Source organism: Hylaeus volcanicus, chromosome 2, assembly GCF_026283585.1.
Source record: "Hylaeus volcanicus isolate JK05 chromosome 2, UHH_iyHylVolc1.0_haploid, whole genome shotgun sequence".
Taxonomy (NCBI): Eukaryota; Metazoa; Arthropoda; class Insecta; order Hymenoptera; family Colletidae; genus Hylaeus; species Hylaeus volcanicus.
In genome coordinates, this window is record NC_071977.1 from 31088834 (window position 1) to 31111987 (window position 23154).

At 39.8% G+C, this 23154-nt stretch overlaps 4 protein-coding genes across 10 annotated transcripts in view; all 4 read left to right on the plus strand.

Moving 5' to 3' along the window:
- LOC128872958 (uncharacterized) overlaps positions 1-4216 on the plus strand; it is a 7379-nt gene extending 3163 nt beyond the window's left edge. For both annotated transcript variants that reach the window (XM_054116178.1, XM_054116179.1), the window contains exons 3-5: positions 325-555; positions 949-1209; positions 1558-4216. In XM_054116178.1, coding sequence (XP_053972153.1) covers positions 325-555; positions 949-1209; positions 1558-2736 — 1671 coding nt within the window. In that variant the 3' untranslated portion in view covers positions 2737-4216. The remainder of the gene's footprint in view (positions 1-324; positions 556-948; positions 1210-1557) is intronic.
- Positions 4217-4501: 285 nt separating this feature from the next.
- Positions 4502-5688, plus strand: LOC128872960 (uncharacterized protein KIAA1143 homolog). The gene is made up of 3 exons (XM_054116181.1): positions 4502-4719; positions 4976-5108; positions 5198-5688. The coding sequence occupies exons 1-3, from the start codon at positions 4609-4611 to the stop codon at positions 5371-5373; spliced, it is 420 nt and encodes a 139-aa protein (XP_053972156.1). The 5' UTR covers positions 4502-4608; the 3' UTR covers positions 5374-5688.
- Positions 5689-6157: 469 nt separating this feature from the next.
- On the plus strand, positions 6158-18389 carry LOC128872956 (uncharacterized). 6 transcript variants are annotated; one of them, XM_054116171.1, is made up of 10 exons: positions 6158-6289; positions 8567-8702; positions 10297-10390; positions 11098-13458; positions 13562-13650; positions 14780-14917; positions 15723-15899; positions 16019-16141; positions 16277-16381; positions 16491-18389. In XM_054116171.1, exons 3-10 carry the CDS (start codon positions 10321-10323, stop codon positions 16803-16805), a joined length of 3378 nt encoding a protein of 1125 aa, XP_053972146.1. In that variant the 5' UTR covers positions 6158-6289; positions 8567-8702; positions 10297-10320; the 3' UTR covers positions 16806-18389. The 6 variants fall into 6 exon arrangements, with proteins under 6 accessions (XP_053972146.1, XP_053972150.1, XP_053972145.1 ...); XM_054116175.1 differs by lacking the exon at positions 8567-8702 and having other exon boundaries at positions 6166-6289; XM_054116170.1 differs by lacking the exons at positions 6158-6289; positions 8567-8702 and adding an exon at positions 8757-8973.
- Positions 18390-19077: 688 nt separating this feature from the next.
- On the plus strand, positions 19078-23117 carry LOC128872957 (poly [ADP-ribose] polymerase). Its single transcript, XM_054116177.1, has 3 exons — positions 19078-19451; positions 19975-20116; positions 20191-23117. The coding sequence occupies exons 1-3, from the start codon at positions 19338-19340 to the stop codon at positions 22899-22901; spliced, it is 2967 nt and encodes a 988-aa protein (XP_053972152.1). The 5' UTR covers positions 19078-19337; the 3' UTR covers positions 22902-23117.
- The last annotated feature ends 37 nt before the right edge of the window (positions 23118-23154 follow it).

Below are 23154 nucleotides of genomic sequence, written 5' to 3' on the forward strand. Positions count from 1 at the left end.
TTAGCGTAGCCAGCAATATTGAATACTCCTAATGTAAATACTGTCTAAACGGAAATAGTGTCTACACAAAAAAAGAAGTTAAAAATGATGTATTCACCTCGAGATCGGCTCTTTCTAAACGGCTCTTTCTAAAACATAAATCAAACTGAACCCACGGCAACTAAACTATCAGTTAAAGTAAGACCTCACCAAGACTTAAGAACCACTGACTTCGTCCCCCCCACTCACCATTTCTCCCCGATTATTTCCGAAACTCGCGAAGTAGGGTACCCCCCATGGGAAGAAATGAACGTTAATGAAACCGTTTCGCGCGGCATTGCACAGAGCTACGGCATACATTACAAAAGGGAGCAGGAAATCGAGATGGTCACGTACGTGGACTACGTCGAGTACGACGGGCCGGCGTTCAAAGCCGGTATGCGGGAAGGCGACGTGATACTCTCCATAAACGGCCACGAAATGGACAGGGCCGACCACAAGACGCTGGTGAATTTCATAAAGAACTGTGATACCAGGATGCGGATGGTCGTGTCCTTCGAAGACTGCGTTAGAAAGGTGAGAAACGCGGACCACGCGGAGACCTCCGCGCTTGTCGACCCCTCGAGAAATGGCCTTGGAGGAATGTTTACATTCGTCAAATCGATTTTTAAAAAATATCAGCTTACAAAGGACGATCGGACGAAACTTTTTCATATTTACAGTTTCTTCATAGGTCGCTTAGTTTCGAAAATAAAAATTGAAATGTCAGAAGTTCGTTGCGGTGATGCACCTACTGTCTGAGTAAGTTTGGGGTGGTCTTCCGAGTTTTCAATTTTTATCTCCGAAACTAAGCGTCGCACGAATAAACCGTAAATAGAAGAAAGTTCCGTCTCGTCGTTCCCTGTAAGCTGGTAATTTTTGAAAAATTCCTACCAGTCGATGGGTTAATCGGTCGACGATATCATCCAGGTGGAGCTGCACATGCGATACATAGAGCTGCAACGAGCCCTCCAATCGCGCCTCGGGGAATTGGAAAGACTCTGCGAGAGGGAACGGTCTATCCTCATGGGTCGATGGAAAACCCATTCACTGCCAGCACGCAAGAGAACGCCTAACAGCGGGGTCACGGGTAACCCAAATCAACCTTCGCCGTCGTCGAGTTTCAATTCATCCACCATCCAGTGCTGCAGGCCAGCAACGTCCACGGAACATCTTCTGCTTTACAACGTGGTACTTCAACTTTCTCCCATCGACAACCCTTTAATTCCAGTTCGCTGTTCGAAATTGCGCAATAAAACATTGATCGTGGGATTTATTTTTGCAACTTCAAGTACTCGGTTCAAATTCATTTTCTTTGACACTTAATAAGGAGGCAGCACTATTTTTTCAAATTTTTCGGGAAATCAAAAATATACGTATTTATTACACATATCGAACCATAACAGAAATAGACCTGCATCCTTATTGCAGCACGCCCCTATATTAATCTCTTTAATCCTTCGTCGAGAGGTCCTGTCGCCCATATATTCGACGCGTTGACGATTTTCAACCGAATTTCAACGATCGTTGTTTTTCCAGTTCTCCGACGGTAGGCCGTGCCTGGTGCCTCGAAACGCCGCCTGCTTGGTGGCAGTTGGACCGCCACGTTCCCGCAGCGATCACCACCACTTCCTCTCGAAGATGCCGAGCGAATCTGGTGTGACCGCCTCGTCGCGGCACAGCTACCACCAAGCGAACGGGATGAGCAGCACCCCGGCGAAGTCGAAATCGCACAAGTCCTGTCAGCAGCAGCAACAGCAGCAGCAAGCTGGCGCCAGTGGTGAGCCGTCGTCTCTGCACGCACCGCCTCAGAGCAGCCTCTGCGTCGCCTGCATATCCAGCGCCAATCGTCGCAGAGAACAATCGGACAACGGCAGTTTGGACGCGTACGACCTGGCTAGTCCGTGTTGCGATCCTAATTGCGTTCCCAGTCGTCGGCGCAGGGAGAAACAGAGGCGCGCGCGAAACGAACAGAATCACCATCAGCAACAGCAGCAACAGCAACAGCAGCAGCAGCAACAGCAACAGCAACAGCAACAGCAACATCATCACGTGCAACGAGAGCAACCGCAGCAATCGCAACACACCTCGCACAATTGCTCCAGGACGTCCGGTCACAGCCTGCACTCCATCACCAGCAGCGACGTCTCCACCATCGCCGACAGCGTTGCCTCCTGCACGACCAGCCTAAGCACGGACACCCTCTACTGGGATCCGTCGAACGTGCACCAACGGCCACCACCGTGCCTTCAGTACGCCAAGCCAAAGTCTTGGGACAATCTTACCACCAAGGCGTTCGGTGGCTATGGCTTCGGGTACGGCTACCTGGACACAGCCACCGCGAAGACGCACAGCGCCGAACGGCCGGGGAAGGGTTCCCACGGACGTGCGAAAACGCCGACTGGCACCGTTCAGAGGCGAACCAGCTCCAGCACCACGTATTCCGGCAGCTCCACCAGGCACTTTCAGCCGAACAAGTCTACCGAGAGCCTGCTGATACCGCCGCCTTATCAGGCCGAATTGGACGCGAGCCTCAGCTGCGAATGCTTGGACGGGCCAGCCCCGCGGTGCGTGCCCGTCATCCAAATGGAGAAGCACGGTCGTCAGGAGGAGGCCGGGTACATCATCAGCACCCACACCCAAGTTCGACATCGCCGGTCTAGCCATTCGGATGGGAAACTGAGGCCTCTAAACAATTCCGAAGCGACGCGACTCTAAATCCGGGGAATCGCGGCACGTGGTTCTGGCAAGTGGATGAATTACTCGGGGAAGAGGTTCGACGAGTGGAACTCACTCGCTTGGTCCTGTATAGTTCCATCGCATGCTACAACTAATTAATCCTGCGTTCATTTCAATACGTCGTTACATTTGTGATTTTTTTTTTTTTTTTATCGAGATGGAATGCGAGCGAAAGGCTACTTTGTTATAAATTCGTATTCGTATAAAAAAAAATTCAAATTTCCCGCGGGAAATTGGTGTCGTCACGTAGCGGTGAACACGCCGAACTATTTTTTTGAGTTTAGTCAGCGGCTCTATCGGGAAAACGCTCGAGTTCGTCCCCGATAGTTCCTTTTTGCACCGCTAGATGGTCGGTAATTGTCATCTAAATCGCGTCATCTAGCGGTGACTGTTTGAACTATTCGACGACAAACTTGGGCGTTTTCCCGATAGAGGCGCTGACCATACTCCGAAAATAGTTCCTCTATTCGCCGTTAGACGGCGACACTAATTTCCCGCGGGAAATTTGAATTTCTCTTCGTTTAATTAAAGTTCATTAAAAGCATTTGTAGATACCATCCAGTAGTTTAAGAGTCTTTTTTTTCGTGTAAATTAATACACTAATCAGTTTGTTTTTCGCTGGCGACCTGCACGAGTAGAGACTTTCTTTGGGGACGAGTAGAACTCGAACGGACCATATTGTAATAGGACAATAAACGAGATTCCGTGGGAAGAAGTTTGCACGAAATTTATCGATATCCAAGGTATCACTATACCAAGGTATTACTATACCAGAACTATCTAAGGGACAAGTTTTCTAAAGAAATTCCCCTTAAAATGATAAACTAACGAGTAATCCCCTAAAACGATTCTTCGCCATCTTCGCAATTCCTCCACTTGCTGGGGCTTAATAAATTACTTAATTATTATCGTATCAGATCGCGCGACGAATCTGCATTTAAATCTTTATATCCAGCTTTGTATCGTGACAATGGAAACTGTGGCGTATAGGACAAAATTAGTATCGTATTGTACTCGTCGAACGATGGAAGAACGGACCACGTTTTTGGAAACTTTTTCGGGAATACATGTATCGGTTACGAGTTTAGTTTACCGAATTAGTCCCCGACCAACGAATCATTTTTTAACGATGTTTTTCCAAAGAGATTATATAGATAGAAATTCGCCATTGCTTTCCTCCACAGCTTTCGAATCGTTTTTTATTCTAGTCCGCAACATCTGAACGAAACAAATTCAATAAGATGGCCGTGCAACTTAAAAAGACCTATGACTCCTCTGCTCTATCTATACAATTTCTTTGTATTTTTCAAGAATATCGACTCAATTCTTGTATCAATCAAGACTCTTTTTTATAATTGAATGGCCTGTATTAATTGTGCGAGAACAATTTTTAACCTATTATAAATGTCAATAGCTGAATATCATTGTTATTATAAAAAGTATAGATTACCAAACTGTATCATTTTGAAATTAAAGTGGTATGATTACCCTGTAACTCCTTGCGACGGCGAGATAGAACTAAAAAATAAACGAAAGTTTTTACGAGAATTTAAACTTACAATTCTCTATCACTTCGTTAGGTCTGATTGCGATAGTAAATGCAACAAATTTACCTACTATTTCTTTTCTTCGTTTCATTATTTTTGCTAAATTCGAAATCATAAATATTCGTTTTCATTAAATATCCTCGTCCGTACTGACCAATCAGATACGATTGAGTTTCACTAGACGATCTCGTTTCCCAATCTATATAACACCAAGTTTATGACTGTACGCGGGATTGTTTTGTAACGTGCACGAGATAGGTTATATTTTGATGTTTTGTATTTGAAAATAGCAAAAGACTAAGAAATGTCCAGAAAGAAGCATAATGTTTCGTACATCAAACCAGACGAACCGAAATTTTTGCGGGAATTGAAAGAAGAAGTTGGTTATAAGGAAGGACCTACGGTTGACACAAAGGTACGGTTTATTGTGTTTCGATCAAATTTAAGTAGCACTTTTTTTTTTTTTGCATTTGCAATTGCATTTTACAAATAATTTTCTTTGATTAAAATTGTTTGCAATATATATGTAATTGAAACTACGAAACTCCAACTATAGTATTCTATACAATAATTATAATTCTCACCATTTTTTCTTAAATCATTAAGTATATTGTAATTAGTGCTTGTTTCTAACTAGCATAAACAGGCATTTAAATGACTTCTTAAAATAGAGAGAAGTATTACCACAAGATTCAGACGATGAACAGGAAGAACGTACAGAAGAGCAGCCTGTTGTGGTTGTATTAAATTCTGGTGATTTAACTGCAGAAGAAGCAGAAGCATTTAAAAAACAAAAGGAAGAAGGTATAGACATATTTTATTTTGAATATGTATAATTTGATTAATGACACAATAGGCATGTTGAGAGATAACTTATGAATTCTGAATTATAGAGGAAGCCAGTGCTCCAGCAGACTTATCTAAGCGTGTTATATTCAGGAAAAACAAAGTAGTGGAATCAGAATCAGATACTAAGGATAAGCCAGTGAAAAAGAAGATGAAAAAAACGAAACAAGAAAAGGCCATATTATCTTTCAATGATGATGATGATGATGATGATAATCTTTAGTATTAGAAGTATATACTTAAAATATATAAATTGATATGCAATGATTGTTACGATAAAATGTTTGCAACCTTGTGACAAAGTGGTGTGTTGTAATTAACGAAACTATAAAATAGAATTTAATATAAGAATCGTATGTTTAGCTACTGACATGTATATACTTGAATGTAAATATTATCCATATTTGTACATAAACCTTAAATTGTATTTCTCAATAACAACGTTAGAAATGTGCACGTAATGCATTTTCGAAACGTTGAAATCTGATATATATAAACTCATTTTAAGGAGAATAAAATGACATTATTTAATTACGTATACACGTAATTACGATGCTTCGCAAGTTCAACATTCTAATAAAAAAACAAATAACGCAAAACGACAGGAAATCCGTGATACAGTTCTATTGCTTCGTGTAGTATAATACATATATATATATATATATATATAAAAAATCGAGGACTATACAATAAATTCGATGCAAACAAGAGTTACGAAAATTTTAAACAAATTCAAGATGATCATTTGGGAATATCATGGCGTTCGGTAAATGATCCCATAAAATAGGGCGGGATTTGTTTAGTCAACCCCATTATTACACATTGTTACAATTGCAGATTGCCCTTATTCTTGGGAGGGCCTCTCATTGGATGTGCACGTGTACCCGGTCACGTGACAATGTATAACAAACGCTACTGGTCGTTTTGTCCCTTTAACATTACGCGTACGTCATAAAATTTGCGGTCACGTGATTATTGTCGCCATCTTGGCAGTTTTCGACGACGGAGGTAAGAAGGATCCGTGACGTCGAACCCAAATAAACACAAAGTATATGTGAATAATTTTCGTTGAAAAATCGTGTGTATCAAGTGCCGTGAGAGTCGCGTGTGTAGCCGAATATTTGTCGGTGTTCCGTACGGTCAGTGAATTTAAATAGCGCGGCATTTGCGATGCGTGTGTGTTTCGATTATTGGTCCTCTTTTGGGGGGATAATCGCGATCGGCCAGCGACCACCACGGCAGCTGTTCGACAGCTAAGCCAGCCCTTACGAAAGAAATGGCGGGAGCTTTCTAAATTTCGTTAAAACAGTAATCGACGTCTTGCCCGCCCTTTGATCGGTGCACTAAAACAATTTATATAAGACGCCAAGAGACATGCGATTGATTTGTTGGATTTTATGATTTGTATAGTTGTGGTACCGAATAACACAATATAACCAGGGCCGTGACGATCCTCTCAATTCCCCCTGCGCATCCCCCATGCACTGATTCCTTTCTAAATACACACGAGTCTCTGTTCCATCGCGACGAACATGTATGCTAATGTTGCACTCCTCTTGGTAACTTCTGCTACGAATATATTACTATCGCCATGGCAATAAGATTTAATTTTGATACATCGATCGGTACCGAATAAAAGCGAACGGCACGATTCAACTTTTGTTTCGACTAAATACAGGGTGTCCCAAAAATGTTGTAACACCTTGAAAGGGGTGGTTCGGGCGGTGATTCGAAACAACTTTTTCTTTAGCGAAAATATTGTCCGAGGGTTCGTTGAGGAGATATTAACAGAAAACACTGACCAATCAGAGCGCGAGTATGCCGGTAGAGCGGCCGCGGTAGCGAAGGCTACAAGCTTTCACGCGAACAACTGACTCGACGTGCATCGAAGGAGATTGACGCGGCTGCTCAGTGTGTAGCCTTCGCTACCGCGACCGCTCCAACGGTATACGCGCGCTCTGATTGGTCTGAGTTTTCTGTTAATATCTCCATAACGAAGCCTCGGACAACATTTTTGTAAAGGATATTGTTGTTCGGAATCTTCTCAGCTAACCCCCATTTCCGGCTCCTACGCGACTTTTGGGACACCCTGTATTTGTCATATGTGTATGATAACATATGCACATATGACATATATACAGGGTGTCCCAAAAATGTTGGAGGTCTTTGAAGAAGGTTCGAGGGGTGATTTGAAACAACTTTTTCCTTAGCGAAAATGTTGTCCGAGGCTTCGTTGAGGAGATATTAACGGAAAACACTGACCAATCGGAGAGCGCGTATACCGGTGAAGCGTAGGCTTACGCGCTAGGTGACCGCTCTCGTACGCTACCACGGCCGCTCCACCGGCATACTCGGGCTCTGATTGGTCAATGTTTTCTGTTAATATCTCCTTAACGAAGCCTCGGACAACATTTTCGCTAAGGAAAAAGTTGTTTCAAATCACCTCCCGAACCACCCCTTTCAAGGAACTCCAACGTTTTCGGGACACCCTGTATTTCAACGATTATCGTCCACGAATTATTTACGGAAATTACAACGGCGAAACGTTCAATTTCGTTCGAGTTCGTTACTTGAGTTACATGTCAAGTTTGATTTAATTTGGTTTAAGACCGTATCAAAGCATAGTGTTTATTCTTTCGATTGTGTTATCTTCGTGTATTGTAATTTCGCCTACCCAAGCGCACCATCAGCAAAATAAACAGTAGAACGTTTCTAGAGGACGAGACAGAGTTCCATACGTGAAACGTGGAAAATCGTGGCCACCTCTAAATTAATTATATCAATTGAAACGTCATAAATATACAACAATATTTACAAATTTCATCATTTAGTTGCATTTATTTTTCATTTTACCGTATACTTCGTTCTCGATGACTGTTGCGAGTCGAAATCTATTTGTCGGATCTATTTGCTTCTTATCGCGTTGCATTTCTCTTTTTTTCCTGTTTTTTTTTCTTTTTCGAAAAAGGAAAAACAAGAGCAGACGCGTTCAATATTAAAAGTACTTAATCGATATCGTTGTTTGACTACCGTTCCAAGTGATGGGGATTCTAATCCGCCAATGAACGTTAGCAAAAACAGCAGGGAGCCCGGCTGTTTTCGAAAACAATCGTTTCGTTATCCGCACACTCTTGCAACCGTTCGCGAAACGTGAAAATAACGACGGAGGGACGTGACCGAAAGATACAACATAGACTCTATACCACGTAGAGACAGACTTGGAGAAATCGTGAGAAAAGCCTCTCTTCCGTTCCGTTCCGCGACCCCTTCTTTCTGTTTCGTTCTCTGCTTAACCCCTCGCACCGGAGGTGCCCCCGCGACTTTGCGACGGCCCTGGACATAACTTTTTAACGTTTCCAACGTCGCGCCTGCCCTCTGGTGCCTAATTTTCAGCGATGAATGTTCACTATTTACAGGTTTTGTGAATAAATCGTGTATCGTGCGTATAAGGACGAATTCGTAGTCTTCGTCGCCCCCACTGAAGATCGCAGGTTGTGAACAAAAAAAAATGTCGTGGTATCGGAAAATCGTTTAGGAGAGGAAAACGGTCAGGTGCGTATTATTTGTGGCTGGTGACAGGATACGGATGGAGTTCATACGCGTTCCATTGCCTCGTAGAACCGCCGGGATCCGTGAATAGCGAGTTAAGTAGCACGAGACATGGCCCGTACAGAGATCGTAACGACCGGGGTTTCCTCTTACTCCGGATCACTTCGGCTGTCTCGAACGCTCTCGTATCTCTCATGTTCCAAATAACGCGATATCGTCGTCGCTCGGAACCTACGCGTGCCTCACCAGGATGACCATCGAGTGTAGGTTAAAAGTACGCTCAGCATCTTTTTTAGGAACGCTATATGTCCTTCGAGCGGATCCATAGACGAGCCTTTCATCTTCGTCTCTTTTCATCGTTCCCATAGTGGACTCGATCCCCGAGCAACGTTCAAAAAAGTCGTCGTCGACGCGAGAACGCGCTAGACAATTAAGCAAATCTTCTCGTCGAGTGTCTCGGATTAGGAGCTCCGACGGTCGGGTGGATCGGGATCGCTATAGATAATCTAACGAAACGGTCCGCGTTTATCTAGTTCGGAGATGGGCGACACATTCTTATCTAGATAAAAGGTTCTTACAACGATAATAGAAGATAAACAACTTTTCACGCGTTCCTCGATAAATGTTACAACGATAAGTTACACAATCGAGCAGTGTTTCGCGTCGAACCAATGAATGGCGACACGTACGATCGTCCAATTGAACGAAACGCTGGCACGGTGTTTTTGTTTGTCATGTGCGATACTCGAAGGAGATTCTACCCGTCTCTGATCTAGTTCCTAAAGTTCCTGCGTCTTGTGCGTTTACTCGCGTTCGTTGTGTTCGTTGGTGGTTCGTGGTTGCTCTGTTAGTCCCGACCGATGTGAACTGTTTCGATAAGGAAACGGCGTTCGCGGGTAATATCGTCGTGGGAGATCTGTCATGATCGGATTCGGTAGGTCATAGGGTTGTTCCGTAGGTGGTTGGCGTGTTGGTTCGTCCGGCATGTATAGAGTTAGGAAGGTTTGCGCGCGCGCGCGCACGAGCGCGCTCTCGCTTACGGATAGCGAGCGATGGGTCGTACGTGCACGCTCTTTCGCCGTCGTGTGCATGTGTATGAAAGACGAAAGTTCGATGTGTAAGTCGTAGGAATAGGTGTAGGTTGGTAGGTTGCTACGAAGGTTGAGAAGAGAGGTACGCGGAGGGCTGACTGACTGGCTGGCGCTCGGACGCGGTGGCTGGCGAGTGCAGGTGACTGACTGAGAGACGCTAACCATTCAAGATACTTCACAGGACTCCTCCTCGTCCGAACGATTTCTGTTCCACGCATCCGTGGGCTGACTGTTCGCCTATCCGATTCTCTTTTACGACTGTGCGCGACCGTGATTTTTCCCACGGACCGAGAATCGCGTCGTCGACCCGACTCCGAAATCACCACGAACTTTGTTGGTTATGGGAACAAGGAAATAGGAGTACGGAATTCGCAGCGCCATTTTGAAAAATTCGGCCCCGCTAAAAATTCCCTCCCTCTCCCCCGCCCTCGCGTTCATGTCGTGGATGTAATGAAACGCGTCGTCGCCACGAGCCGCTTATCCCAGTGTTCTTATTAATTGTTTAGATCAACTTGTACAGTGGTGGCCCCATGGAAGGCACGTTGGAAGAACCCCCTGTTAAGGACTCATCTGAGGCCAGTCCTGATAAGGTTCTTAAAGGTATGCTCTGCCCTTCCTTGGCAACTATTAAACCAACTCTTCCCAATCAACCTCTCCATTCTTCACTGTGTGTTCTCCCAAGTTCTTGCCTAAAGATCATACTTGTTTTGGCATTTGTTTTTATTTTTGGTTGACAATCACTCTACTGTTTCAATGTACTCTTCTTTTCATCCGACTAGACAATTTATACGACATTAAACCAGAACACATCTTCTGTGACCGTATTTTGTATCATGTTTTTTCAATTATGCATTTGTAACGAGTTAATTTGTTAACGACAAATGTTCTCTATTGCTTTGCGATAATAAAATTAACATTTCATGATCGACCTCTCAACCATTTCATGTTTATATTAGGTTGTCCCAAAAGTTTCTTCCGTGATTCCGTTTCTTGCATTCAATTATTTTATGTGGTCGTGTTTATGTAAATAGACAATCTAATTTCACAGATATTCATGTTGTAAACAGTAATGGAGCAAAATGAATCGTGCATAATTCAGTAATGTAACATAAAACATAAACTATTGTGCATGTATTACTTATTAATGAAGCGAAAGAAACTTTTGGGACAACCTAATACTTTGCTCCTTTAAACTTTTCACATGGAATTGATAATAGACCCCTTCATGACATGCGATACACTAGTCCTGCATTTTTAATGTTCTCAAATAATCCTGCTTGCATAAAAACGATTTTCATATTTTGCAGATGTTGTGATACCGAACGGTGTCAATGGAAATTATAATGACAAAGAAGAATTTGCGGATGCGGATAACGCATCCAATCTTGTGTCGGATGAAATTAACAGTGCGGCAGAAGGGGAGAGGGAGGAAAATGGCAAGGAAGATGACGAGGACGAACATAGAATGGAAGTTGAAATCGAAGGAGAAGATGTAGAATCGGAAGACAGTGAGCAGGATAGAATAGAGTCAAGTGGGAATAAAGAGGGTGATATGTCTGACTCTGAAACTGACTCTAAAACGTCTGATTCACCCGAGGGTATCAGTGAGATGAACAATTCTAGTGAAGTGTCTAAAACTGATGATAAGTGTAAAAACACGAGTTGTGAGGCTATGGAAGTCGACGAACAGAGTAACAACTCCGACGTGGAATGTCTCGATGAGCACATAACAGAAATACAATTCGATAACGACGATGTGTTCCCCTTGAAAAATTCTACGCTAAAGGATGACCATAATTTATCAGGCAGTAGTGATATACAGATACAACTTACCGACAGTAGCGATATTACCGATAATATTTTGGATTCGTCAGACGTGAAAATTTGTGAGGAGAACGGAAGCTGCGAGAGTCCGGATATCGAAGAGATAACGGACAGCGCAAAGAATGGTCACAATTCTTCATCGGAACGCACCAATAAAGATCCCACGAAGCAAAAGAAGCCAAGGAAACAAGTAGACCTTAGTAGTATTACGCCGAGAAGAAGTACTCGTAATATAAAGAGGACGAGTTATATAGAAAAAGAAGTAGAGGAAGAAGTAGAAGACGATGGTTCTGACATAGAAGAAATTAAGCCTGAAGATCCTTTGGCTGGTATCGATAGTAAAGATAAAGAGAATTCCAAACTCAAATCACCGATAAAAAATAGTAAAACTACTATCGTAGTTAACGATACTAAACGCTTAGTAGAAATTGCGGCAGGTAGTAAGTCTGTGAAAGGAGGGAAAAAAGAGCCCACCCTGGTTATTATAGATACAAATTCTATTCTTTCTGGGCGTGGTGGTGTTCCTGTGAGTAACAACAAACCTCATCATAGTGTTTCTGGTTCTAGCTCTTTTTCAGTAGTTCCGATGGGTATGACAACGCAAACGATGTATCCTAATATGAGAACGACGATTACCCCTGTACCCATGACATCAAAAACAGCACAGTTAAGTCCTAAAACCAGCAGTATGACTACGGTGACACCTCCTGCACCTCCTATATTACCTACTCTAACCGACGATATGTTCGTCGTGGAGGCACCATCTTTTATAGTACCGTACGTGTACGAAAAACCGCCTCTGAAACCATTAAAAGACTTTGTCTCAAAATTGGAGCAATGTTTAAAGGAGAAAGAGAAGGAAGAGCAGGAAGAAAGAAGCAAGCAGAATCTAGAAGAGAACAAAGGAGAAGAATGTAACGATGACTCGTCAGATTCGAGTCAAAAAAATAAAGATAAAAACGAAGAGAGCGAAGGCGAAGGAAGTTCTAAGGTAAAAAAGGACGGAGAAGATAAAGGAGGCGACAGTTCGGTAGATTTAATCGAGCCTGGACTTAGTAACGTAAGTGACAAACCCGACGTCAGGCAGGACGATAGGAATAAAGTAATGACTTACTTCGATTTACCGCTGGGAAAATTTTTCATGCAAATTGGAGTGAACCTTGTTCAAGAATACGTGCAAACTGATCTTTTACGGACTCAAAAACGTAAACAAGGCAAGGGCAGCACGTCCGCTGAAACTCAATTAGCTATAAATTCACTCATCAAGAACTTAGAATTTAGTAAAGAAAATAATGAACCATTCCACTTAGAACTGAAGAAATGTGAATTCTGTAATTTTAAAACAGAATCGACCTTAGTCATGCAGCATCATTTAGAAACTCCACATATGCGCAACTATGTCTATAAATGTAACTTCTGTCCGATCGAAGTGCGTAGTCCTCACGATATCTTATTTCATATGGAAGCAGAACACAATACTCGCGGGAGGTTGGAGCGCGGTCCAGCTTTTCATCAATGTCCGAATTGTCCGTTCGAAGATAACCAAAAAGGGAAACTTACTCGGCATATACTTGCTTGCACCAAGAAATTCAGACCGGAAAAGAATTTGGAGCCAGCCGCTGATTGGGAACCCCCGGCGAAGATTCCGAGACTAAATCGAGCAAGACCCGGACCAACTAATCCCAACGCCCTTGCCATGGCAATGAGTGGTAAAGGACCACAACCGCTTTTACCAAAATTACTTCCTGCTCCTATCACCGGTCGTGGAAGAGGACGGCCACCTATGCAACCAAGGTACTCGGAATTGAAAACGTTGCGACCGGGTGGTACGACAATGCGGCAAGGTAAACGTTTACTGTTTTGAACTGAATGAATTAAAATTTCAGATTAAAATTTTTTTGTTTTTTTTTGTAAATATACGATTATAATTAATTGCATATGTTTTAGATAATGTTGCAGGAATGATGTATCGTCCAACATCTTCTGGTTTATTGGTCCCTACTTCGTACCAGTTCGGTAGTAACCAAATATTTCAGGTAATAGTTATTTCCATTTTACGTAATTCCTTCAATAAATTATCGAGAATAAGATTCGAATAAGATAATATACTTATAGTAGAATAATTCATTTTATATCGTATAAGGTGTTCTACTCTAAACAGTTCACCGAATTATCTATTTTAGACAAATTTTCCTTTCGAAGATACTCCTTTCAGTTTTTATGATCACCGATCGTTTTACGTTTCGAAGTTAATTAGGTGGGTTGTTTCGAGCGAGACATTTTATATGTTAACTCAGTGTTGGCTAAACTTAACGATACATTAAAAGGGCAATGATAATTTTGTAAAGTCATGCCCCTGAAGTAATATATTTTACTTGTAATGTATAGCACACACATGATATGCATAGTACACACCTATACTTTCATATTTTCTTGAAGTTACATGTTGTAATTATTCTTGGTATAATGTACAATATGTAAGAAATGTTAATGAAAGGAATATTACTTTGAATGTAATAAATATTCACACAGTCACCACAGGAAATTTTAGACAACAAAATTACTAACTCAGTTATTACATTATTACAACAAATATCGTGAAAGTTTACAGTCTTCTGTTGTAGAAAACGTTATGTTCTACTTTCTTTGGTAAAAAGAGAGTACAGTAAAATCCTGATTTAACGAACTGATCGGACTTGGGGAATGTTTTCTTGTTTCTTAAGAATAACTAAAAATGATATTTATTTTATTCAGAAGTGGAATCGTACAGTTTATCATATTTCATGTTTATTTTAGTATTATTGGCGAGATATTAACGCTACCTACTGAAGAGGTGCTAAAATTGAGGTGACACAGTCGTGCAGACAGTCTTAAAGAAATTATCCAATTTTACTGCGAAGAATCGAACGGCATATAACATAAAGATTCAAATTAAATCCGATCGAGGTTTTACTGTATACTCATTTCATTTACCTACACCTTAGGTACTCCTTTTTTTTTTACTTATCCATCGACTAGACTATACAGTAATTTCGTTCTGTACATACATAACAGCATGTCCTTTTTTTTTTAATACGAATTCGTGTACGAATTTAAAATACAGGTTCACAAATTCAAGTAAACATAAAATTTAGGAATTAGTAAAAAATATATGGGTGGTGACAGGTGGTGGGTGGCTCTGGGACTGTCATGTCGGCTGTCTCGGGAGTGAGTAGCAGTAGCGGCGGCAGTTCCGGTCAACCCACACCCATTGCACTTGTACCCAACGTAATCGACTCTCTCTCTAGGTTGTCCTCGTCACAGGTAAATAAATATTGGAAACTACCAGGAAGATTAAATTGATTTTGTGATCGCATGGATGATGTGTTCCGCGGGTGTAAAAGGCTTTCATAACCGGTTTCTTAAGATTTTTCCATAATTAAAGCTACGTATAATCGCTTATAGGACTTAACAACGTTTTCAAAGTCATAGCTACATATCATTAGTGTGCGATGCAACTAGTTTCTGCAATTATTGATTTCAGCAATGTTTTTTGTCCCTGTAGTATGTTGCATTATGGAAACCTGTCCAATGTCATATCGATATAATCTTAGCGTTTATATATTTTGAAAACAAAGAAAAATTAAATTGCACTTTCTAACAAAAGTGAAAAGATTTGCAAACGTTTGAAATTATTTTGCTATTAAAAAAGAAACTACTCGTTCATATATTTAACCCATTGTGGGTGAATAGTAACAATTTTATTTTAATTAAATGAACCGTTACATATATATATATATATATATATATATATATATTAAGGAAATCAATTTTTGTTAATTTATGGAGATTTTCCCGACTCGTGATCCACGAAGGGTTAAATTATGACAATCAAATGTAAGAAAATTTAAAAACAAGAAAACAAAATGTATAATTGTTGCAAAATTTTATAACAAACCGTACACAGATCACTCTAGACAAAATAATTGGAAATTTCCATTTACACTGTATACAATTTTTAGGTGGACACGTTACTTCATATAACACCGAATATTCTTTTATAAAATAATATTGGATTATTTTGTACACAATTGCCTTTAAAATAATTGATTTGCTTTATATTTTTCAGAATACAACAACCAGTCCAAAAAATCCCACAGCGAAGCTGTTGAGTCAACCAAGTATATCTATAACTCCGCTACCGCGTACGACGTCACAAACCTCTGTTCCTGGTTCTGGAACTTCATCAAAAGCAGGGGGGAAAACTACATTTGTTATATGCGAGATCTGCGACGGTTATATTAAGGTAAGAGTTATAACAACAATAACAATAATACTAAATCGCGTAAAGCCAAACATTTAAATCGACATGAACAGATAATAAACGTGCCTTATTTATTGTGCGAAGTTGAATATTCTTTTCAGGATCTAGAACAACTACGTAATCACATGCAGTGGATCCACAAAGTAAAAATACATCCAAAGATGATCTACAATAGACCTCCATTGAACTGCCAAAAATGTCAGTTTCGGTTTTTCACAGATCAGGTACGACTCTATTGTTGTATTCATAATTCTTGCTTTAACGTAATTTTTTGTTTGTTTCTTCATCGTGCGTTTTCCTTTTAGAATAGCCGCGTATAAAAACGAGACTATAATAGTATTGCATGTATATTCTTACAGGGTCTCGAAAGACACTTACTTGGGTCCCATGGACTGGTCACATCTAGTATGCAAGAAGCAGCAAATAAAGGAAAGGATGCAGGTCGCTGTCCCGCTTGTGGCAGGGTAAGTTTATCTTTGCGTTATCTAACATACAAAATTGTACATGTTCGTACCTGAAGGTTATGACGTTTGAACAGCATGTTATTTGAGAGTTGTGGATCTTAATTTTTAGGTGTATCAATGGAAATTACTAAATCATGTCGCGCGAGATCACGGAATGACACTAAAACCTGCGCATCTATCTTATAAGTGTACAGTTTGCACTGCCACGTTTGGAATGTATAAGCAGTTTGAGAATCACGTTTACTCGGCACACAGTGTCGTAGCCAAACGAGTAATGGATAAGAAGAACACACCTTCATCTCCATCGTCCAGATCCAATGACTCCCTTCTGAAACCGTTGAAGATCAATGATGAAATTACGATTATTCCACAACCAGCAAAACCTACAACCAGGTCGGGTGCATCTCAAGGCAGAGGAAAATAGCAATGATCAGCAGAGTGATACATGTGTCTTGTCTTACTGAATTTTACGTAAATTTGTGGTACTCCATACTGGTCATTGTAGTACACAGTGACTTGACGTGCCGTGTACATGTGTATGCATATTATGCTTAAGACGCAATTACAAACACATAAACTTACAACTCTTGGCAAAAAAAAAAACTAGTTGATTGCGTAATAATATTCCATCAATGATTATACCAATATATTTATTTAAGAATTTTTATTGTTGTTATCGGACATACATAAAATAGACTGTAAAAATATTAAAGGGTGGCCTTCAGTCTAATTCCTTGGTTAATCCTAGAGCTGCATACTCCTGACCTACACGCCTATGAAAACCTATAAATATTAAGTGTATTTACATTTTATGCAACACTCGCAGGTCATATTGCGAAATCACTCTTACATAGCAAATTCACTATAATATAAATTCTTTTTCTAAGACAAATATATTTGAATTAATTCTATTTTGTTAATAACGCTAATACGATTGCGTAGGGCAACGAACGATGTATTGCCCTTACTCTACATATTCGATACGTTTACGCATCACGTTACGAAACAATTTCTGAACGATATACGAAGTAACAAATTGTACTAATTAACCAGAGTGCCCTAGACTGTCCCGAGATATCTTTTGGTATTGTAACATGTATCGATAGTTTCGTCTCAAAGTTTTTCTATCATGTGTACACTTCTCTCTTTTTTTTCCTTTCTTTTTTTTTTTTTAATTTCGCCATCGTATTTTTAAGCGACGAATGTGGGAACGTATAATTCGCTGCTTAATTTGTAAACGTTTCGTAAAGTTGCGTGTATGAAATAAGTTGTAACGTCAGAGACCTTTAAAGTTGTAAATTGTATCTATTGCTATAAGTTGAAATCTTCGATCACAAGTATTGTAATAAAACGTTCAGTTTTATTTTTGCGCTTTTATAAGAACAAAAATGTACATTAACATAGAGTATAATATAAAGGATTATATCAATAAAATAGGATGGCACACATAATGTGTATACATTTTTTCTGTTTAAAAAAAAAGAGAAAAAAAAGAAACGGTAAAATCTGTCATGGAGCATTGAACTTATTAGCACACATCGCGACGTATATTCATATTTCTGTATGTATATATATAATATACAGAAAAAAATATTATATATATAAATACGCAAAATTATTCTAGTATAGCGATAGCGTGATATAAGAAGAGATATTTAATTATCTTCTTGTATGCACTCTGGATTGATAATAGGCTTATATTGATATGTAGATAGTTGAAAAAAGTAACAAGTTTAATTTAATAATTTCGATTCTTTCTTGATAAGTTTTGTACGTTATTGTAGAACATAATTTTAGACGAAAAAATGCATTAAACGAAGGAAATCACATGGTGCGTTTTTGCACTATACGGCTGTATTATTTCATTCTACCCACTTGCCGCCGTCATGGCAAGTCATGTTGGTAAAACAGAGAAACATTCATAAACGTAATTACAGAAATATATAGTTTACTGTAATAATTTGTACAATATTATATGATTATTAAAATAAAGTGTACCAACATTGTATTATGGTTTTATTTCATTTAAGGAACCATTCTAGTTGTCTGAAATAGTACTGAACATTTGTAACAAGTATCTTTTTATTTTAATAAAATTTTATCTGTTAATAAAACTACTCGAAAGTTTATGTTTATGGTAAACAGATACGTTCAAAAGTAATAGTTTGGAAAATGTTCGCCTGATAAATCTTCGAACCTATCACTATCTCTCCAAATTTTTGAAATAGTTCAAAGTAAACGACCGTTATTAAATTAATTACCTATAATTTATTAAATTTTCCATTTAAACTCTTTTCTTTGTTTCTTTGTTTCGCATCTCTCTCTTCGAATAAACGAGACTTTGCACAATACTATTATGTAATAAAAACACAATGTACATTACAGCCAAATAAGACGCAATAGTTATATCCTATTCAAATAACAATACATTTCAATTTTTGGTCCGAGTAGTGAAAGAACAAATTCGTTTCCAATGCGTGATTTTCAACAATTTTACCAAACTACTTAGCACGTTTATATTCGGAAATCAAACAATTTAATTTCCCTCGAGCAAATTAATTATACAAAATACGAAACAATAAATATGTATACGAAAATAAATTTTATTTCCGGTTCGAACTTAATACGCACTTTAACGAAACAATCGCCGTTGCATTTCCGAACATTTGTTCCGAATTTATTCCATTATTTCTCAACGGAAATTTGTGCGCGTATGTTTTTTTTTTAAAGAAAGTTATACACGTTGCGTTTATATAATTTACTATTGTTAAATTGTAATTCTTTGTCCTGTACACATTGCGTTTGTGTGAGAAAGCACATTGCGCTTCTGAACGTATCAGAATTTGGCGGGCGAACCGGTAATCGCATCCAATTACATCCACGAGACGCCGAACGAAAAATCGTCGTTGTGTGTTTTCGCTTCGAAGCTGTTATTAGAGTGAATGTTAATAGAATAATGGATGTCGATTTGCCGTATTCTGTCGAATACGCGAAGAGTTCACGGTCTTTGTGTCAAAATTGCAGGAAATCAATCGAGAAGGATGTGCTGAGGTTGGCCGTTGTTGTACAGGTATGTATCATACGACGTGCAAAAATCTGAATGTTTTACGAAGTTGTAATACGTCATTATTGACACCGATGAAGGACTTTTAACACGAAACAATCTTTCTTCGACCAATATTTAATACCTTCGATGCTACGCGACATATTCGTAATTGACTATATGTATTTTATGAATTTTAACCCTTTGCATTCGAGAGGTGACTCTCAGTCACCATTAGGTTTCATGCAGCAAATCTACAATACCCAAAGTTTTCGGGTCAATTTCTTTGGAGCTGGACGTATAAATAAAATGATTGTCGGTGAGGTAAAGGTGACCTCGTTCTAAAATCACGATAGCTTAGAACTCAAAGCGATAGAATGTTAAAAGAAGAGTTGCTTGAAAAAAAAGACTCGAGTGCAAAGAGTTAATAGCAAAGTTAATTCGTAGTTTACTTATGAAGATTTGTTCTTGTATATCGTTGTTTTACCATCTTTAACTGCAATGTAAATGCAATTTTGTATCTTTCTAAATAGAAAAATTGAACTTTCAGAGTCCTGTCCACGATGGAAAGATGCCCAAGTGGTATCACGTCTCTTGTTTTTTCTTGAAACAGAGGCCAAAGACTACCGCGGACATTGCAAATTTTGATAACATACGTTGGGACGACCAGAAGGATATTGAGAAAAAAATAGGTTTGTTTGTTGCAACGTTATATATATTATTTAATACCGTACACAATTTTCATAAAGAAGATGTTCTTTTACAGAGGAAGCAAGCAAGCTTCCAGTACCTGCGAGCGGAAGAGGGAAGAAACGTGCCAGTGGCAGCGTAAAGAATAACCTTCTGAAAGATTTCACGGTTCAATACGCAAAATCTAACAAATCGGTCTGCATAGCGTGCGAAGAGAAAATAGTGAAAGAGGAGATTAGAGTATCGAAGAAAGATTTCGAAAGCGAGAAAGGAAAAAGATTTGGTGGTATCGACAGATGGTATCATCTCGAATGCTTCGTCAAAGTAAGGGATGAAATACAATTTTACGAAAGTGGCGATTTACTGCCTGGTATAGAAGGTCTTTCCAAAGATGATCAGAAGAAAGTTAAAAATTCGTTGCCGAAAATTAAATCCGACGGTCCTCCGGCGGTTAAAAAAGTTAAAGACGAGCCAGAGGATGCGGAGGAAGAGACAGAAATGAAAAAGCAAAATGACGAACTATTTAAAACTAGGGACATCCTGTCTCCCATAAAAAAGAACGATCTTATTGCTATATTAGAGAAAAACGAGCAGCAAATACCGGAAGGAGTATCGGCTATACTGGATCGCTTATCCGATGTAATTTGCTTCGGAGCTTTAAAGCCATGTCCAAAATGCAGCGGACAGCTCGTGTATACTTCAGGGGTTGGATATAAATGTACCGGGGACTTGACAGAATGGACTAAATGCGAATACACGACTCAAGACCCAAAAAGAAAAAAGGTTTCGATACCGTCGGATTTGAAAGAGTCATACCCAGATATCAAACTCCTAAAGACCAAAGTCAAAAGGAGGATCATCAAGGTCACCGCGCCATCGACGTCTAGCCTAGTTAAAAAAGAAGACGAAGTCGACTCTGGACCTAAAATCGAAGGAAAATCAAAGCCCTTGAAGCATATGGAATTCGCTATTATAGGCCGTACAAAGAAAGATAAAGAGACTTTGAAAAGAAACATATTGCTTCTGGGAGGAGACGTAAATGCGAGAATTCACGAAAACTTGGCCGCGGTTATATCCACTCAAAATGAAATAGACAAGATGAGCAAGAAAATGGAACAAGCTAAAGATCTTAATATTCAAGTAATTACCGAAGATTTCATCGACGAAGCGAAAGATTATACGACGTCCGCTGTTCCGCTCATTGCGAAAAAGACGATTTCAAGTTGGGGCGGCGATTTATCCGACAGAATTAAGTCCGTGGCAGAGAAATCCGTCTCGAAAAGTAAAGGTAAAAGTATATTCGAGAAGTCGGGGTCCGGTAAAATGAAATTGAAATTAAAGGGCGGCGGAACGGTCGATCCGGACAGCGGCGTGGAAGATATTGCGCACGTATACCAAAGCGGTAACACCAAATACACCGTTACATTGGCACTCGCCGACATACAAACTAAAAAGAACAGTTTCTACAAGTTGCAGATTTTGAAGCACGACAAACAGAACACGTTCTGGTTGTTCAGAAGCTGGGGTAGAATAGGAACAACAATTGGTGGTACAAAACTGGATAAGTTAGCGTTGGAAGACTGTATAGAACAGTTTGAGCATCATTACGAAGAAAAGTCTGGGAATAGATGGAGTCAGAGAGAACATTTTGTTAAAGTGCCTCATAAAATGTATCCGATGGACGTCGATGTCGAAGACGAAGTCTCGACGCAATTGGACTCTGACATTAAAAGCAATTTGGAGCAGCCGGTGCAAGATTTGATGAAATTGATATTCGACGAAGGAAACATGAAGAAGGTAATGGCAGAGTTCGAAATCGACACGGATAAAATGCCCCTTGGGAAATTATCGAAGAAACAAATACAGAAAGCGTACGCGGTGTTGACGGATCTCCAGACGTTATTGAAGAACGAAAACGTCGAGCGAATGATGTTGGTTGACGCATCTAATAAATTTTACAGCTTGATACCTCACAGCTTCGGTGTAGCTGATCCAAAGATCTTGGATACGGTCGAAGAGATTCACGCCAAGTGCGAAATGTTGGATGCGTTACTCGAGATGGAGATCGCATACTCTCTTTTACATTCCAAAACTGACCAATCGAAGAACCCGCTTGACGCTCATTATGAACAGCTTAAGACGGATATCAAAGTATTGAGCAAAGATAGCAAAGAATACACGGTCATTCAACAATACGTGAAGAATACTCACGCGCAAACTCATACGCAATACGAACTCGAAATCGAAGATGTATTTGTTGTTAATAGACAAGGGGAAGATACTAGATACAAGCCATTCAAGAAATTGAATAATAAGAAGTTACTGTGGCACGGTTCTAGAACCACCAATTTCGCTGGTATAATTTCTCAGGGATTAAGAATAGCTCCACCGGAAGCACCTGTTACGGGTTACATGTTCGGTAAAGGTATATACTTCGCGGATATGGTCTCGAAATCCGCCAACTATTGTTGTACAAACAGCGAAAGTCCTACCGGATTATTGTTACTTTGCGAAGTAGCGTTGGGTAACATGTACGAGAGGTACCAAGCAGATTACATCGAGAAATTGCCGAGCGGCAAACATTCGACGCTTGGTCGCGGACAAACGGAACCCGATCCTGAGTGCGTTTATAAAATGGAAGATAACGTTGAAGTTCCTTATGGTCCACCTGTACGTGCCAAACTACCAAAGAAGTCGACTTTATTGTATAATGAATATATCGTGTACGACGTTGCTCAGGTAAAGGCGCGGTACTTGTTGAAAATGAAATTCAGGTACAAAACGTAATGTTTTTTAAGCAACCGAGCTTGTTAACGATGTTACAACATTGATTTCGTGCGTTATGCCCAATAAAACGCGTCTTCGTATATTAAACATTTAAAATATATTTACGATACTACCTCCTATACGAATCTGATAAGAATATTGATAGTTTCCATAAATACAGTATATGTATTAAGTTTTTTTTTTATATGCGTTCAAAAAATAAATTTATTCATACTATCGAGATGTTTTTACTCGTCGTTCCTAAATTTAGAGG

Bases quoted from the DNA above. Each gene is read 5' to 3' on its own strand.
- LOC128872960 (XM_054116181.1), top strand. From the start codon at position 4,609: ATGTCCAGAAAGAAGCATAATGTTTCGTACATCAAACCAGACGAACCG. The intron at 4,720-4,975 runs GTACGGTTTATT...TTCTTAAAATAG, and splicing joins GACCTACGGTTGACACAAAG to AGAGAAGTATTACCACAAGA. The intron at 5,109-5,197 runs GTATAGACATAT...TCTGAATTATAG, and splicing joins TAAAAAACAAAAGGAAGAAG to AGGAAGCCAGTGCTCCAGCA.
- LOC128872956 (XM_054116170.1), top strand. From the start codon at position 8,950: ATGACCATCGAGTGTAGGTTAAAA. The intron at 13,651-14,779 runs GTAATAGTTATT...GGGTGGTGACAG, and splicing joins GTAGTAACCAAATATTTCAG to GTGGTGGGTGGCTCTGGGAC. The intron at 16,142-16,276 runs GTACGACTCTAT...ATATTCTTACAG, and splicing joins TTCGGTTTTTCACAGATCAG to GGTCTCGAAAGACACTTACT.
- LOC128872957 (XM_054116177.1), top strand. From the start codon at position 19,338: ATGGATGTCGATTTGCCGTATTCTGTCGAATACGCGAAGAGTTCACGG. The intron at 19,452-19,974 runs GTATGTATCATA...TTGAACTTTCAG, and splicing joins GGTTGGCCGTTGTTGTACAG to AGTCCTGTCCACGATGGAAA. The intron at 20,117-20,190 runs GTTTGTTTGTTG...GTTCTTTTACAG, and splicing joins GGATATTGAGAAAAAAATAG to AGGAAGCAAGCAAGCTTCCA.